This window comes from Haliaeetus leucocephalus, unplaced genomic scaffold (genome assembly GCF_000737465.1).
Source record: "Haliaeetus leucocephalus isolate CR32 unplaced genomic scaffold, Haliaeetus_leucocephalus-4.0 Scaffold450, whole genome shotgun sequence".
NCBI lineage: Eukaryota > Metazoa > Chordata > Aves > Accipitriformes > Accipitridae > Haliaeetus > Haliaeetus leucocephalus.
This window is the reverse complement of record NW_010972886.1, coordinates 19,443,845-19,462,140: the sequence shown is the minus strand read 5'-3', so window position 1 is coordinate 19,462,140 and position 18,296 is coordinate 19,443,845. Positions and strand designations below refer to the sequence as shown.

Genomic DNA, 18,296 nt, shown 5'->3' with positions numbered 1-18,296 from the left:
CAGCAATCTGCAGCAATGAAACAGGTCTTACAGATTTTCTGAGGTGCTACCCTCTGCCCACTGTGCCCAAGCAAGCACAGGGCAATCGTGGGGACTAGGTGTTCCAAGGCAAGTCTCTGAAGTGGTGGGAGAGACTAAAGAGCCTGGCTATTTCTAGCCAAGATTTATGTGCCGTCTCATCTGAGAGAATTTTTCATTGCTTTTGGAAATGCAAACTTAATTAAGAAAGTTATTATGGAGAGAGGCGTATCTGAAAAATGAGATCTACCGTATCTTTAATCTTCTGCTACTTCTTCTTTTATTCCTTATGCCTCAGTGAAAACAAGTCCTTTTGAGGTCAAGCTTGATTAAAAAACCAAAACAAAACAAAACCCAGCCTTGGGTTTCATTCATGGGGTAGAATTCTCTGAGCATGTAATTGAAACAGAAGGTAAAGAACTTGCTGAAATATCTTATTTTGATTTTCATTTTTAAAAAAGGTGGTGGCTTGGGAACCTAAATTGTCACAGACAGAGAAGTGAAGTACCACATTACATAAGCTAGTTTAGAGACAGAAAGCCAAGCACAGGAACAAATAGTAAATTTTTATCATGATACAAAGCTGATAGTGGTGCCTTAAAGGTCTCCAGACCTGATTTTGTTATATTTATAACTGATTTGAAGAAAGGCATAAATGGTAGGAAAATTTTCAGATTAAACAATGTTACTTAGGTAACAGTTTGTAAAAGTTTTCTGTAAAGGATGTGCCGTGGTCCAAAAGAAACTTTGCATGATAATAGCAATCTACTGGTTCAAAAAATTCTGTAGGAGTGAAGCATCTGATATCTTGAGACAGAGACTTAAGAGCCTGTGAATTCCTGTACCTCTTTCTCTAGCTTTTGCACTTCTGCTGGTTCAGTGTCAAAAAGCTTCACTGGAATATGGATAAGGCATTGTACACTGCTAAGGACAGAGAAATGAGAATGTCTGCTGAAATCAGGGAGGAGCAGGGGGATCCAGCCAAGCCCTTCAGTTAATGTCAAAAGATTGGTTTGTATGCCATATTTTGAGAATATCAGCTGCCGTCTCAAAGGGTGAACTCCCTTGAAAAGGATTCAGGGCTTCACCAGGACTGGATGTGTGGCTCTCGCAATTCTTATGATGTGTTTTGCAGTCCTCTTCCTGCACTCTCTCCTCATTGTAAATATTACAGAGTCTAGCTCCTCATTTTTTTCTTCTTGTCTTGTACTGAAAGACGGGATGAACCCAAACTTCAACTGTGAGGTTTAAAAGTTTCTTGGACAAAAATACTTCTTTACAAATTTCATTTCAGGAGACCTTTGTATGCCTTTGCTGAGAGGAGTGTGAAACTTGTGAATTGTTGCTGCCAGAGGAATTGATTTTGATTTGTAGAAAATGTTGGGTTTGTTTTACAAGAGAGGAATGGCACACAGCAAATGTAAAGTTCACATAAACAGTATATTGTCAATAGGTGTTGAGTAGAAACTGAAGGAGGATGACACAATTGTATGAGATATAGGTTAAAACGGCAGGTAATTTTCTTTCCTTGTCACAGCTGAGGCTGATCAGCTAATACATTTTGAGCACTGGAAGAAACTCGATACTCAGGTTGTGGCAAGGTATCATCAGTCTTTTTCATGGTGTTACAATATGCAAACACAGCTGTGACGTAATCTTTTCTATGAACCACAAATGTTGCCAGACACTTACGCCTTTGTTGTTTGCCCAGATGTGGTTACAGTGTCAGCTGTTGTATGTACTAGCAAATTTCACACCAGTATCTACATCTGGAAGAATAAATCACCTTGCTTTGGGATTTCCACCTGCAACACAGGTAGCAGTATTTTCCTGACCTTGACAAAACCACCATTTGTTCCCTTTTTCTCTGTTGCTGCATGTTGAGCACATAGCCCAGCCCGAGGACCTCAGTGCAGCTGTACTTACCTGCAGTCTTGATAGCTATGCACACAGATTTCAAAGAGGTGAGACATTAACTTTCTGAACGGACAGCTTATTTCTTCATGAGAGAAATTGAGAATGTATTAGCCTCCCTTGCTCTCATGATTGTGATAGGATACCCACATGGTGCACTGATCAGGGGATTACAAGTAAGATCAAGTTCTAAACATCCACAGAGATTTTAAAAATCTGAGGAGAGATGAGGATCCCAGTGATGATCTGTTAATAGGATGAGTCAGGCCAGTCAACGCTGTAAGAGTAAGAAGTGCAGTTTTCTCTGATGGCAGGATATACACTCGCTGAGGGAGTCATCAGCTCCTGCAAGACTGCTTGTATCTTAACTGGTCTTTGCTTACCAGGATCTGAAGTTGTGCAAGGTCAGGGCTCTCTTGCATCCACATACTCACAGGCACCACGACCTGCATGACTGGGTGGTCTGGCCAGGATCACTAGTGTGCCACACAGGGGACACCACTTACCGGGTCCTCATCACATCTCTTGAGCTCTTCTTAATTAGTGATGATGAACTAATTTTGGACTTGTCTTTTACAGCCTTTAGATGTGGATGTTGTTTGGGATCTTTTGCCTTATTATTTTATCTCACCCCACGTTAGCCCATGGCAAAATTCCTGAGTTACGGTTGCCAGGTTTTTCTTATCTGGTTATTTTATTGCCTCCAGTTCTGTTTTTTGTCTTCTTTATACCTTATCTTTAGATAGGTTTGTTCCTCCTCTTCTTGCTCTTTGGTCATTTGAATGAAATCACATATGTTGCCCTGTAGCAATTAACATAGGCTGTTCTTTAATCCTTTCTCGCTTGTTTCTTCTGGTGCTTTCACACACATGCATACACACACACGTACACTTCCATTCATATCAGTCTTGGTATTTCTGTTACAAATATCTATACTACGAGGAGGATGGATTCTCTAGCTAGTTTAACAGGTGGGAGACAGAAGAGCAACTCACTGCAGTAAAGTCCTTTGCAGTCAGCCAAGGCAGAGTGAAAGGACTAGTGAGAAAAGGAAGAGACAGTGAGAAGAGGAAGCACACTGCTTGTAATCTTCACCTACAGTCCTAGCACAAAGCAAACTGGCACAGGAAATTGCTTCTTTCAGGAGGTAGAGCAATGAAAAAAGGCTGGCAATATAATGTAGTCTCATCATAAATAATATCATATATACAATACATATACGTCCACATAATACAATGTTATATACAATGTACATGTGTATATGCACAATATACAACAATATACAGTGTTTAACACCTAGCCATGAGAATACTACCTATTAGAAAACCATTAAACCGAAAAATGGTTTAGCATCTCTTGAGAGATAAAGATTGTCTTGAGTCTTTTACATAGATAAAAAGTGGTGTCTGGTCTTCTTTTAGCAAGGAATATGAAAACACATTCATTGATTTCTATGTGTGTGATAAAAAGAAGAAAAACTGTTTTGGGTGGTGTTCACATGGTCTATAATGATCTCACGTGACTGTGTGAATGCAAACCTGATGTTAGGACTGAATTTCTCCCTTTGACTTTAAAAAAATCCTTTTAAACTAGACACATTACACTTACATCCACTTGCAGTATCTTCTAGCAAGATGTGAAATGCCCTTAGTGTGGGACTGTGAGAATGTTGTGGTTTGTTAGTTAAGTTGCTAAACTTGCTGGTTTGAGACATTCATTCCCCTCCTCCCTTCTTTATGCCTCTATTTTGGGGAGGGCCTTCCTATAAGGCAAGAAAGTACAACGTTTTAATCTTTTGGTCTGCATTTAGATTTCCCAGCATGGCATCTAGTTCCAGGAATGGACACAGTGGAACAGCTGTCACCTGGGAGCTAATTTATTTCTGTGTAGCATGCAAATTATCTTTTAAATAATTAGAAACTGCACCTAGCAATGAATTTCCTCACTGATTTGCGTTCGGTATAAGGGCTGAAAGTTAACCCCATGATACCGGATTTCCTGACCATAGTGCGCCAGTGCTATTTTCAAATTAGCATGAACAACAGGACCTCAAGATTCAGCTAACTTGGAAGAAGTAACTCCTTCTGGTTGTGTGTGTGAAACATCAACTACTGGTAATAATGAGATAAATAACATTTCCTTTTGTTGAGAGAAAAGTTCCATTGATCTCAGTATGAGATCTCAACATGATTAAAAGCTGCAGGACTTGACCTGCAAGCAAATGAAAGATTGAAGTCACTTCTCACCTCCTCCCTTCCTCCTACAGTAAATGTATGTTGTGGAGGAAGCTAAGCAGGCTGGTGGGCATGCATCGCCCTACCCCTGGTGCAGGTCAGAGGGGTCCACCAGTGGCTGCGGTCCCAGCCTAGTCCCGTGCCAGGGAAGGAAGCCCCTCAGCCCTTAGATTTGCAGGACCAACAGTCTGATGCCCCCAGTCACACTAATACTGGTTATGTGTATTCAGACTGATGCCTTTTAAGACTTTAAGTTCATAAATTTATCAGCCTAGCAAGCAGTAACCGAAAAAAACAGTATAAAATCCTGAGTGTATTGCCACAGTATCTCAGCTACAAAATACACTAGCGCACTTGAGAGTGTAAGCTTTTAGTGAATTAGATACTCCTCCATATTACAGTATTTTCACAGCTCACTGAAAGCCTCAAATGCTTTTGAATTATTTTTTTTTCAGAGAAACAATGCTTTAAGCTCTCATAGTTAAACCAGCCAACACTGTATCTGATGGAACTAAAGAGTTTTAAAGTTTCTTTTCCCTTCTCCTTTAGCAGACAGGTACTACGGACATTTTTAAAGGGGGTCTTCGTGCAACTCTACAACTGCACAGTTAAAAAATATGCTCCTCAGAATGCCTAGATGCCTTAGCTGTGATCCCAGTGATATAGATACTAATGTGATAACAACAGATATTAGTCTTTTTCAAAAATAATTGCCTATAGTTAAGCTTCTGCAGCCATATTTGGGCCTGATTCTCATAGGTGTTAGGTACTCCAGCTTAATTCAGAGCAGCATCTGAGCGGGCTCAGTTTGTTACTTAGCTAAACACGAATTTAAGAGCCAATGTTTTTCTTTCTACCTATGCAAACAACAGCTGAGGAAATAGGCTGTTAAGCCAGAAGATGACCACATCCAGTCAGACAGCTGTCTCTTCTGACTGCACCACAGTGGGAAGCACTTCATCCCTCTGACTGTTTTATAGGATGCCAAGGTCTACTGGGCAAGTTGTCAAGGCCTTGGACAGGCAATATTTACTGACCAAGAAAAGTCTTATCCTCACTTGTCATTGTGCTACAAGAAAAAGGCACCATTGCCGTCAGCGATGGTCACCCTTCCATCTGCCTCATGCCACTGCAGTAGGTGTACTCACTCCATCTGGGCCTTCAGCCATTATGTTCCTGAGCAGAGAGGTCTTACGATGCAGTTGTCTGATGTCAGGGCAGGCAAAACCATAGGAACCAAAGACACAGTATCCTAAAGCTGAGGATTTTGTATACAAACCTTTTATGTCACCTGGAAATTTAACAGCATTATTTCCTAGATTTGGAATCCACTTTAGGAAGGAGTTTCTGCAATTTTTATTCATTTCCCATAATCATGGAATCATAGAATGGTTTGGCTTGGAAGGGGCCTTAAAGATCATCTAGTTCCAACCCCCCTGCCATGGGCAGGGACACCTTCCACTAGAAGGTTGTGTTCAGAAAAGCTCAACTGGAATTTGAGCACCCAAGAGTGAGGCTCTTTCCAAGAGGGAAGACTTCTCTTGAAGGAAGAAGAAAGCAAATTCCTGTAGGTTTCATAGGAAGTGTCCCCTATACCACACTCCTTCCCTTCCCTCAGAGGTCTCCGGTGCTTGCCTGAAAGCCTTCAAATTCTTTCTATTGCCCTAGCAGCAGATAAAAGCAGGGGGTGGGGAGAGAGCTCCGAAATATTTTTTCTTTTATTTTTAAGCTTACAGATTTGTTACTGGTCATCAGTGCTCCACGCTGCTTCACAAAGGAGGAATGTAACCAGCCAGTTACACCCTTTTGTATTCTCCCGAGATGAAGGCAAGTCTAAGGCAGTTGCCAAGTTATGGAACACGTCCACAGAGCGGTGGAATCTCCCTCTGCTGCATCTTAAGTACGAAACAGATAATTAGAGGGGTCTCCTGATACTTGGCAACCAAATGGATGCTCACTGGCATCATGCCTTTAATATGAGGTAGAAGTGTTTCATGTAGGCTTCGTTTGGCATTAATGAAAGCCAAATCTACTAACACAATGCATAAAAATCTGACTCACTAGTTTCTAAAATCTTAAGTAGCTTATTTATCAAATTAGGTGTGAGTGGTTTTCTTACTTTGGATTTTGTAATACTGTATTAATGAACTTGTTTTCAGTCATGACCTACAGAAGATGCTGGTTGCATCACATTAATATGGCAGTAATACTGATGACGAAGCAAAGGAGTACCACTGTTGCATGACAGTGAGTGCAGGAAAGGCAGCATCACTGGAGGAAAGGCACAGAACTGGGCTGACAGTGATGAAGTGTCCCGTCAGAGGCAACATCATTATGCCAATCAGTTTCTAAAAGGCACCCTCCGAAATGTTGTGTTGCTCAGCCATCCCCTTCTCAAGTTTCTTGTCATACCTATTCACCAGGTTTACTCTCCATGTAATGCTGAAGTTAGTAAGATGCTGTATGTTAAGCACTTCTGTTATTTAACAATTTGTAAAGCATGCTGATAGACTAATGCATGGTGTAGCAATCAAAGTGTTTTGAATAACACATAGCACAGAGTACTAAGTGCTCTATTTATATTGTATTTATATTTAGTTCTTACCGGAAATGTGCTTTTAGTAGTCTGTACTTACTACGCTTCAGCTTGCATCATGGAGCCATCTTGGTGCACACAGGCTGGACATTCAGATTTTGCTGTATATATATGTAGGTGTTCCAGCTAAGAGCTCAGGTCTGTTACAGGGTCAGTCCTGTGAAGGAGTCTGAGAAGGCAGGATGTATTTTAAAGGATGATTAGCAGAGAAACCTTACAGGCACACTCATCCAAGCTGAGCTCAGAAAGACTTTGTTACTTTTTTTTTAAAATAACTTAGTTTCCAGCATTTTAAGGGCTTGTCTTACTTATTGACAATTTGTCTACCCTGGATAGTGGCCTCAAGTAGCACCATGAGGAGCATATGTTTGTCGCATGATAGCAAAGCTATTTGCAGCAAGATGCAGGTGCACTCTGAGTGCCTCATTTCCCTTGCAAGCATTGGTGTTCTCCAGAGTTGGGGTTTATACATCCACCAAGCTGCAAAGGTCAGTTTGGGGACTGCTGATACGAGGGGCCAGGTCCATAGAGAGAAGCCCCCATTGGCAGACATTAACCAGAGGCTCTTTGGCAAGTAGGAGTTGGGAGGGTGGCTTACGACTCTGGCAATACTTATGCATGGGACAAAAAGTACGGGGGACTTTGCTGAAAGGTAGTGACAAAGGAATTTTTTTCCCCAGTGCCAGAATAGAAGATAGGATTCACTACTCACATATGAAGGGAACAGGCAACTTACACATGCATAGATCTGTGGTGATCCACCCCAGATAACTGTTAGAAGATCTGCATGCAGCCTGGCTGTGGTGGGTGTTGCTGGCCAAGAGCCTAAACACCCTGAAAAAAATAAGGAATCCTCCACACAAAGTAGCACAGCTTCAACAGCAACAGGTACTGATATGCAGTAAGACACAAGGCTGCCAAACATGCATCAGAAATGCAGGAAGGCAGTCAAAATCCCTTACACTAAGATGCTTTAGAAAATTCCACCCAGAAGCTATAAAAGTGAATAGTATCACTGAATGTTACCCTTAGCTGTTCTCTTCAAACCCTGTCATTTATGTTCTCACTACATTTTTCATCTTAGCTGTACAAGCTAAATGCTCAAAAATATTTTGAGTGGTATGAACAACATTTACTTATTTGAAAGTAACCATTTAGATCTTTTCCACTTAAGTTCAATTCACAGATCATAGTACTGTTTACATTAGGCTAAAAGTGATTTATTAAGCAGTGTCATTTAATGAGAGTTTAAGCAGAAACACCACACTGGACTGTTTATTGATGCAACTCTAATAAATCTCACAATATAACAAAAAAATAGGAAAAAGAAGAACATTTGATGTTTTCAGTATTATTTTTAAAAGGACCAGGTAAAGATATAAATTTATTACTTATAGTCTGGATAATCAGTGATTATTTACAGACGAAATGCATGCTACACAGAAAAGCTGGTTTTAAACCAGACTTTCAAAAATGAAGAGTGATTGTTCATTAAGAGAAATACTAGAATGCACTGCTGTCTGGAATTTGCCGGATCCCATACCATTAGCACACCATGATTACACTTAAGGGATTCCACCTTAGGCTTTTGTTCATCATGCAGACAGCGAGACTTATTTTCTGCAGGGATAAAAAAAAAACAGAAAGGAAATGTGGCAGGTAGTGAGCATGGCTGAGAGGGACTAATGCTACTCAGTACACTTTACAGCCTAATTAGAGGAAAATTTGTGTGCTTTTTAATCATGAGAGAGACAGAATAAGGAAGGAGGAACACAGGAAGGGATATCAAAGCACTAACAGCTTTTTTCCTGCCAGAATTAAATGCTAACCCCAAGGTGCACTGGTAAAGCTGTACTTACGTAGCAAATCAATATAAATGGTAGACCCCTTCAGGTGGCTTTAGATTTCTATATATTAATGTAGTTTTTAAGGAGCAGCTAACTTGCTAATGAAGAACTATGTTACTAAGAAACACCACGTCCAAATTAGTGAGTAAAGGCTAGTCAACTGAATCTTACCACATTAATTTGCAGTCAAACCTTGCTGATTCATATTAATAATTATGCAAACCATTATGAATGATTGAACTCTGAATTCATAAACAAGTAATTGCAGAAAAGCAATCATACCACTGCACACAGCATATTTGTTCATTTTGTGCATCAGATTTAATTTCCTTTTAATTGTTTTTCATAACACATTATGTGTGAAATAGTACTATGTGAAAAAATGCAATAAAACTTATTTCAGGGTCAGCCATAATTTCCTCATAAAAAGAGCAGACAGTAATGTTTTTGTATCAATTTTAAAGAGCACAGAGTTTAGAAAGTTTAAAGAGCAGTTCAGTGGGAATCAGCTACACAATAACTGCTACTATCCACGAAGTATCTAAACTTTACCAAATTCCAGTGCTGAAATAATGGAGAATACCTCTGGAGGATACTTAGAATAGGAAAGGACTGCAGTATCTCAATGTGAAGCGAGTATTGCTAAGATCTGCTTTCTGAAATGGCAATTTAATGCAAAATTTCAAGGATATTAAAAATGCAGAAAACAGAAATGATTTATCAGTCATGATGGATAACTGGCATTTGCAAAGTGAAGATGCTGGCAAGCGATACATAGTGTAAACCATGACCCACATCCCCCGGAAGCCAGCAGGTCTCTGCAGTAGCCCCAGTGAGGTTTTGGACTGGGCTCAGTGGGATCAGTATTGTCCTCGACAATGTCTGGATTCAGTGGCCATTTTTCTTGAGGAAGAACTGCAAGATCAGTTGCACTGCACTATGTTTTGCTATTGCAGCTACAGAAAAAAGGGGTTTGTAAACCACAGGTTTTAAACCAGTTCTCTTCAAAAGAAAAGACATTGTGGGTTTGGTCATAGTTCTGTTAAAAGTGGTAAAAAAGCACAGGCTTCCTTTCTATGATTTACTTATCAAAAACTACAAAAGAAATGTCAGCCTATAAATTAGTGAACACTATCATTATTTTGTAAATCAGCCCAAAGAAGTAAATCACAGATTGGCTTGTCCATAAGACTATTGATTTTACTAATTACTGGCTCAGAGCAGTAACAGAGAGTCCTAGATTAATGAATTTAACAGGAGTGACTAAAATGCATGGACAAACAGGTGTTCAGTGAGTAGAACTATAGAGTAAGGAGTTAAATAGCTTTCTTGCTACAGTCACGCTGTTGGTTCAACATTTGCTTGATTGTTCAGCAGCTGTAAGTGAATTTTAAGAAATTACAAACCAGGGAACATTTTCTGTTCTTTGTGATTAAGAACAATGCTTTCAGGTGGTGCTTTATGGGATTTTACACAAATTAGTCTTGCTTTTTACCTACATAAACAAGCTGTCTTTCAAAACAATTGGTCAGATGATATTTAGCAGGAAATGCTCAGTGGTTTTATTGTCTTTAAATTTACACTTTATGATTCCTGGTCCAGCTATGCAAGGTATATCTGGAAATACTCTACATATTTTACTGGAATCACAGTATCTTTGTAATTAAGAGTCTTAAAAACATCCATATGTTGTGCCCAAAACAACGCATCTTCTCTTTTCCTGGCAAGATGGGACATTTCTTCTTACATGCACTTGTGTTGCAGATTAACAAAAGTCTTTTCTCCAAACTGTGTTTGGGAAGAAATGTCAGAATGACCTGGAAATTAGAATTGCATTGCATCCCAACCCACTGCAGTACTTTCCTCTCCCCACTCTGGGAAGTGGAATTCCCTGCTCTTCATAGGCACTCCTGGCATAACTGTATTACACTTAAGCCTGTGTCAGCTGACCAGCTGCTTCAATTTCATCTGTGTTTGTCCTTCTGGTTTGATTCATGGTGTTTGTAATAGCAGCGGCTTTCTTCTTACTGCCTAGGTAGTGGCAAAGACAAGGAAGAATGAGGTATACTGCAGGAAAAGCACACCAGCATTTGGGTAGTTTTTTCCGCCATGTGCCAAAAGCACCAATGAGGAACTCTGCTTCCATAAACCGCCAAAGCCATTCAAGTGTAATGAATCCAAATGTGCTAAGGAATGACTTTGAATATTCTGATGTCTGAGTATTTGAGAACTGACAGAGTATCTTCCAGATGTAGCTGATAGAGCCTGCAGATTTTGCATTTCAAGCATTACGTTTCTTTTAAAAAAAGAAATTTAAACCCAGAAAAATGGACATCCAGCTTGAAAATTCACTGTGTTGTACTAAACATGGGAAGCTACAGAGAGGAAAGGAGATTCTACTTACAGATTAACAGGAGATTAAGTTTATCAATGACTCTGGCTTGTATTGTGGACTAAAAAAATGTGTGCCGCTCTGCATATGCGTACAGTGCTGGATGATGGAAGATACAAGTCTGGTGACCAGAGTCCCACTGAGTTTAATGGGACATAAGGCAGGTCACTAGTGAATTGTAGACCGCTTTGTGAAGAAATGAACATGATTTCGACAGATCTGTATTAACATTCATTTAGAGACATTTAACAAAAGTTGCAAACAGATTCAAACCACTTCATAGATTGTCCCAGTTCCTGAACTTAGTTGTTTCCTCTGAGTTTATGTGTGTCGGTCAAAGAGTGGGGGTAGCAGGGATGCAAGGAATTGAATTTGGTTTTGTTATTGTTTCCATAACAGCTTTGAGTAGCAAAAGAACACTGACAGACAGAGCATCCTCAAAATCTGTAGTTAATAACATGCCAGTAGTCTGTGGAGGGATTTTTCAAAGCCATCGTCACAAGGAACGGGTACCCACCTGCCCTTCAAGCTTCTGAAAATCCCCCACCTTGTCCTGGTCTCACAGCAGAGAAGTCACCGGGACCACAGGCAAGGCAGCAGCGAGTGCCGGCTGCTTAGGGCTGCAGTTTAAATTCCCTTAACTGGATTCTGTGCTCGGTCTCGGTGTGCACACGCGCTCTGGTAATTTGATAAGCTCACCTGCAGGGAGGGATTATTCCATGTAGTTTAATGTGCCGTGGGCTCTGCATTCCCACTGCATAAGGTGTGCCTACAGGCCTGTCCACTGTGGCACCGGTTATCTCTGCTGTCATCAGGCTCATGGAAGCAGCAAGAAAAGGAATGAAAGTAATTAAAAACATATTACAGTCCTCGTATTAAAAAGAAAATGCCATTTTTTTCAGGCTGTAATAATGAGATTTACTTTCACATTAAGAGGAATGAGAAAATCAAACCTTTTTTAAAAATTGGTTTCTGGTTTTTTTTTGCCATGTTTGATACATTCATATCACTGCTTTCAGTTTCTCTTTCGACTGGTGATTTTTTTTTTTTTTTTGTGGGAGAGGATTTCAGCTGAGATTTTCCAAGAAAAGCACCCAATATGAAATGCATAAAGACAAAATCAACAATGGTCCTCAGAAGCCCATCTTTAATAATATAAGTGGAAATTATTTGGGCCTCGCTTTGCTTCATTTTCACGTTTTCTGCCCAACGTACAGAAGTCTGGAAAACATTGCAGTGGTGTGATAAAACTGACCTGTATGAGTAGTACAGTTATGCCAAGCTTGTGAATGATAAAAGGTTAGGTCTACCAGAGTGGATAAGCCCACTCTACAGAGCTGGTCTTCACCCTTCCACCATTACTTTCTTGTCATGGGATTTAAAATTATTTATAAAAATTTCAGTTATTGATGATTTTTTCTAACTTTATATCTTGCTTTTTGTTTTGTTGTTGTACAAACAGAGTATGTTACTCTGAAGGTTTTTCATTCCATTTTTAAGATTTTCTGGCCTTAACATCTCGCTGTCAGTGATATATCTCATGTTGTTAGACCTGACTTAGATGGCAGAAACACTGCCAGAGGTCAGTGTCAGGTCCTCGCTGCTTCTGCTTTAGAGTGCCAGGACACACCACAGACGTACGGCAGCTTCAGAATTAGCTTTCACGGAGGCAGAAGCCTTGTTCTCCTAAAGTGGTGTGTAGTTGCAAATGAAATGGAGAATAAATACAGATAGCTCTCAGATGGAAAGCCATGTGCATGCATACTCCATTTTTGCTTGCTAGCAGCGGCCAACTTTGTCTATTTTATTTAATGCTGTATCTCTTGAAAAGGGAAAGATTCCCTGTCTTTTGTACAGGACGCCACTAAATATTTTCCTCCTTCTTCCCTTTCATCTAATGTAGGCTACACATCACAAATGAGGCAGAACAGACTTTAAATATTGTTTGTCAATGAAAGGCGAGACCAGCTTCCTAGCAACAAAAAGGATGTCGCTTATTGTCTTCAAAAGGAGACCATTTCATCCCATCTCGTTACAAATGCCTTCCCATGATAGCTTCTGTCGATATAAAAGTCTGCCAGCAGGGGATCCCCATTAGGAAGTGACCAAGTTTGAAAACCCGTTATGCTCCTGGCAAACATTGTCATCTTGTACATATTTAGCCTGATCAGTCTGGCAGGTTATGAAAGACTAAATGGTGCAAACACATGTGGCAGATGCCGTTCTCATGATAGTTGAGGAGCCTTTGAGCCTCTGTTGGTAGCATGCCAGCTTCATCTTGTATACTGAAGAGCATTATACTTTCAAGCCTTCTACAGCTTGCCCTGAGGGACTGCTGCTGAAGTGGTAATAAAATTCAGAATGAGCCTCAGAAAGTCAACTTGTTGGTTTGGCTTCAAATGGGTTTTTTCATTATTAAACTTCCCTTTAGCAGCCATATGTAGATCTGCTTTCTCAGAAACACCATGTGCCCCTTCAGAAAGGTGATTCTAACTGAAAAGATAAATAGATAAAAACACAGAGCCAGCAAAGAAAGTGAATTGTTTCTGTAAAGTAGATCTTTAAATTGCCTTTAGTGGTTACATTTCTTCAGGTGAAGGGAAGTAAAGGGAATCTGGGCGTAAATGTTGTTCACTGGTAGCTCCTTTTGGCAGCTTATCTAGCAAATACAGACAAGACATTCTCCATTCCCCATAAAGGGCATTTTATTTGCATCAAGTATTGCGAACTGGGTGACACATCGCAGGTTTTGAGCTCCAAATCTGTGAATATTGACGGGAACAGTTAAAAACGCAGTTATGGACTGAGTTGGCAACAGTAGCAGTAATATGTAGCGTCCCTGAAACATTTTATAAACATCACTTAACATCTCAGTGAGGTAGGTGAACAACTTAACCAAGGTAAGGCAGTTGGAAGATGTGCCTCAATCAAGGGATGAAATCCCCTTATCAGGGTTAGAATTAAAATTAAGATGCCAGCTTGAAAACAAAATGTTTGGCCAGTGGAACATGGCTTTTAGCAGGGCACATCAGTAAAAACAGAGAATCTTTAATTATCTTAATGTGTTCTTGTATAACACCCCCTTTTTCCCTGCTTTGCTATCTAATATCAGCATTGAGTTAAAGGTTTGTGTTGGGTGGGGGTTTTCTTCTGAAACTGAAGTTTTTTTAAATATTTACGGGATATCCTGTTCTTCTCTAGCTTTCTGTACGTGCTGTAGGTATATAATCACTTAAAGATACTTAAAGCTGAGCTGATGTTTTCTAACATCTCATATCCAAATGAATGGGTAGCATCAGTCATGGTAACGTGCTACCAGAGACTCCAAGGCTGGGCAGCACTTACCGTAGCAAGAACACAGTATTTGTAGTAGTGTCAATAAATATTTATACTGTGAAAACATCTATCGGAGAGCGCCCCGCTGTGCTGGACACTGTGCAAATCTAGGAGAGGCAGCCCCAGCCAGCCTGCGATACAAAGAGAAACGCAGATGAAGGGGCACAGTGGGAAGGGGGAAGAGAGCTTATGATGGGATAAGTATGTAAAAAAAACCCAGCAAAGTTCTGCCAGGTGCACAAAGTGTCACTAATTGTGCAGGGTGTTAGTGAGAGCTGAAGTTTCATTCAAAGAGTGGGAGAAGGGAAATCCCGCCATTTGACATTAATGAAAAAAAAAAAATCTGCAAAAAGGAAACTGCACATTAGTTTTCTGTAGAATTATTAAACTTGTGTAGTGCCTTTTAAGTTGCTTTGTCCAGGTGTTCATTTAAAGACCACACAACTGAATCAAGTGATAGCATACATGTATTCCTGACAGCAGCACCAAGCATGCTGCTGCCATTCCAAAGATGAGAACGTTGGTCGCAGCCACACAAATGCACCCATCTTAAAACTTCCTGGGTGCCCCTGTGCTCTTGCTGACATCTGTTCAGTCATTACTGGGATGGAGACGGTGCGCCTCCTGACTCCAGTTAGCATTAGCAAGAATTACACACAGAGCATCTCACTGAAGCCGTAAAAATTATTTTTCATTATAGAGGAAGGAGAAATAAATCACAGCTTTGTAATCTAGCTGCCTCCAGTTATATTTACAGCCTTGAGGTTCTACATCGAGTCACGTCCTCTTCATCTTTTTACTCCTTTTTCACAGAAGAATGCTGTCATGAATGCTGTCACTGAAAGAAAAAGTTACAAGAGCTTCCTCCTAGAATAGGTTCCATTTAGCTTCAAGCGTACTAGTGCAAAGAACATATTGCAACACTGTGGTGGCCTGTTTTTCTGGCCTTTATTAATCCAGAAACCTTAATGATGAACAACATTTGTGTCATTGTCTACACAAATTTAATTTGTTTATGCAGCAGTTCAGTTAATCCTGCAATCTGCTTTTCTCAAATGAGGACAGATAATGGAGACACCGTTCTTTACAGGTCTTCAGGCTTTTAAATTCTGATAAAATCAGGATTCTTCACTGGGTCTTGCCACAGCTCTGAATTAAGCCACTTTAAATGTAATTACTGAAGCTGGCTGTACATCAGGAACATCCATTAAAAGAATTGATTGACCATGCTGTTACGGGAGGCATTTTATGAACAAATGATCATGATGGGTCCAGAACTGTAATTTATAAAGGCAAAAAAGCAGGTAAATACTTTATTAGTGGTTAATGAGAGGTTCACAAGATAACTAAATTTCTTCTTTTTTAACCAGCTACTTCAGGGAACCTTGGTCCATGGCCATCTATCACGATCGGTTTATTGATCTCAAGAAGGAACTGCGCCAAATCCTGATGTCGGAACAGGTAAGAAAAATGACTGGCAAGTGCATTTTATTATTTAGGTAATTTGTTAGTGTTGTTCACTTTGGTTTTTTCTCCCATCTTTCTCCTAAAGCTTTATGTTTCTGTTTAACTATTTCCTCTGGGAAACCTGAGCAGCTCCTATATCTCACAGCGGGGTGGGGGATTCACCAAGTACAGCATATTGTTCAGCTTCATTATTTGGGCGTATTTTCAAATTTGCCAGTAGACCTTTAAGTTGCTTTGTTTCCCTTCACAGCATTTTTGCATTATACTTGCGGTTTAGTATAACTACCCAGCAGAATCTGGAGGCTTATTTATTCAGTTATCCCATTTTTTAATTAATGTTTCCTAATACGAATACACTATAGGCCACCCTAAACCTGTCTCAGCTGGGCCTATGAGAAGTAGATTTTTCAACGTCTACCCACAGGGAATGGCTTTTGTGGCCGTGAGAGTGAAAGCAACTGGCTTTTTCAGTGACAAGTGGATTTCCTGAATAAGGATGAAATTAAAATGTTGGCTAATGCTGTTTACAGCTTTGGCCTTAGTACTGTAAACGGAGGCATAAAGTCACAGCAGCCTGTAACTTTGCCTGCTCAAAATCCAAAGCCTGCTGCACTCCATGAAAAGAACTGCTAACTGCAGATTTCCAACAACCCCAAGAACTGCCTCCCCCACCCCCGATGAATTTCTGGCTGATCTCAAACATAATTCACAGGCTGGATCTTGATACTCCCAACCCACTCCTTGCGACCAATTCACTCTTTCTCTCCTCACGCTGCTTTTGCTTTTATTTAATGCAGTGGAATTCCGTGCGATGGCAGTATTTTTTAAGTGTTTGCTCACAGAGTTTTTAATTGTGCAGAAAACAAGCAGAATCAACTGTAAATGGAGGCAGGGTGACAAAAGGAAGGGATGTTGCGTAGACTGTAGCCCACCCATTTCCATGGCCCAAACTGGTGTGCTGTCATATGTCACAGCTGTAGCCCCACAAACGCTCGACCCCTGCCTCCTCCCAGAAGGGCTCGATGCAATTTTCCTCCTATTGTCATGTTAGAGAAAGTGCCTCAGTGCAGTTTTATTTTAGATTCTCTTGGAAGACATCTAAAAAAGAACACAAAATTAAATTCGGTGCAGAATGGGAGGCCTGATGAGAAGTGTTTTTCTTGCCATCATTCAACTGCATTTCACAGGCTGTAAGTGTGAACGACTTTAGAGAAAGGGGAATTGGCATCCTACAAATTAAAGACTCCCTTGCCTTACCCTTTTCTTGTTGCAGTAGTCCTGACACACAAAAATAGTCTTGCTGAATGGTCCAAAAGCACCTCTGTGAGTCAGAACTGCTTACGTGAACATAGATGGTAGTATCTGCATCTGAGTGCAAATTTGTCTTTACTTTTTGTATTTTTATCTGGACCTTCTTCATGGTGATTTTAACTGTATTTACTAAGTGTCACGTTTATATGTTTTCCTTGGGCGTTCCTTCTAGGCACATTGCAGAATACACAGTGGGTACCATGAGCTTACGGAATATATCTTAAATGCCTCAGGACTGGCTGTGTTTCTATATGGAGCAAGAGACTACTGTCTTTGCTTCCTGTTGCTCATATTCCAGCTCACTTCAGCATGCAGATAAACTAGTAATGAAATGTAAAAATGAGGGAAAAATACACCTTTGAAAGAGATGTTTAAGAACTGTGAGCGTCAATACACAGAAGTCAGACAGTTCTGGTTACAGTTTCCACAGAAACTGGAAATCAGTCCCGTGCATTCAGGGACAGTATTTACGGAGACATTCACTAGTCGTAATACATGTGTGGAAAAGGCAGCTACAGCTGGGACAGGGACTACGTTTTTAGCCTGCATATTGAAATTGTCACCCCAACGCTGCACTTGATGTATGCGTGACTCTAGCACGGGATGCCCTTGCCTGTCGCTGGAAGCCGAGCGGTGGCGCGGGGAATGTTTACCCTTTCGCAGGATCACAAACATGTGTTTATTTCAGCATGCAGAGCTCCAGCTATGCAAACATGCAGATGGCGGGGCTGGGTTTTTGCACCTACATCAGCTGTTGAAGTATTACAGCAAACTGAGGGCACACATGTGCAGCGCGAGATCTTCTAGAAAAGGCACTTGTCCTCAATAAGAAATAATGGTCTGATTCTCAAATTGCAGCTGGGGTTGCTCTGAGAAGTCGGTGAAAAGCAGCTAGTACATTAGGCAGCGGGGGGGGCGGTTTCCCCCGGTGAGTGCTAGAAAGCTATGGGAGAAGGCCGCGGCCGAGAGCTCGGACATTGCCACCGGTTCCCGCTCGCCTTCGAAGGCGTCGGTTCAGTTCCACGCCAACGTTGCATCCGTGGCCGTTCACGGCACGGGTCATTCTGGAGGGACAAACGACCGAGCGACGCTAGCCACCAGAACCGCCGGCCCCGGCCACCGCGCTCGCTCTCGGGTGGCGGTGGCGGTGCCGATGCCGGTTAGGCGGGGAGCCCCCGGAG

The 18,296-nt window shown here is 40.9% G+C and overlaps 1 protein-coding gene across 1 annotated transcript in view; it reads left to right on the top strand.

The window, feature by feature from the left end:
• The window catches only part of CFAP61 (cilia and flagella associated protein 61), a 106,720-nt gene extending 89,865 nt beyond the window's left edge, over positions 1 to 16,855 (top strand). Inside the window, exons 25-26 of the mRNA XM_010575075.1 lie at positions 15,708 to 15,798; positions 16,664 to 16,855. Coding sequence (XP_010573377.1) covers positions 15,708 to 15,798; positions 16,664 to 16,855 — 283 coding nt within the window. The remainder of the gene's footprint in view (positions 1 to 15,707; positions 15,799 to 16,663) is intronic.
• The last annotated feature ends 1,441 nt before the right edge of the window (positions 16,856 to 18,296 follow it).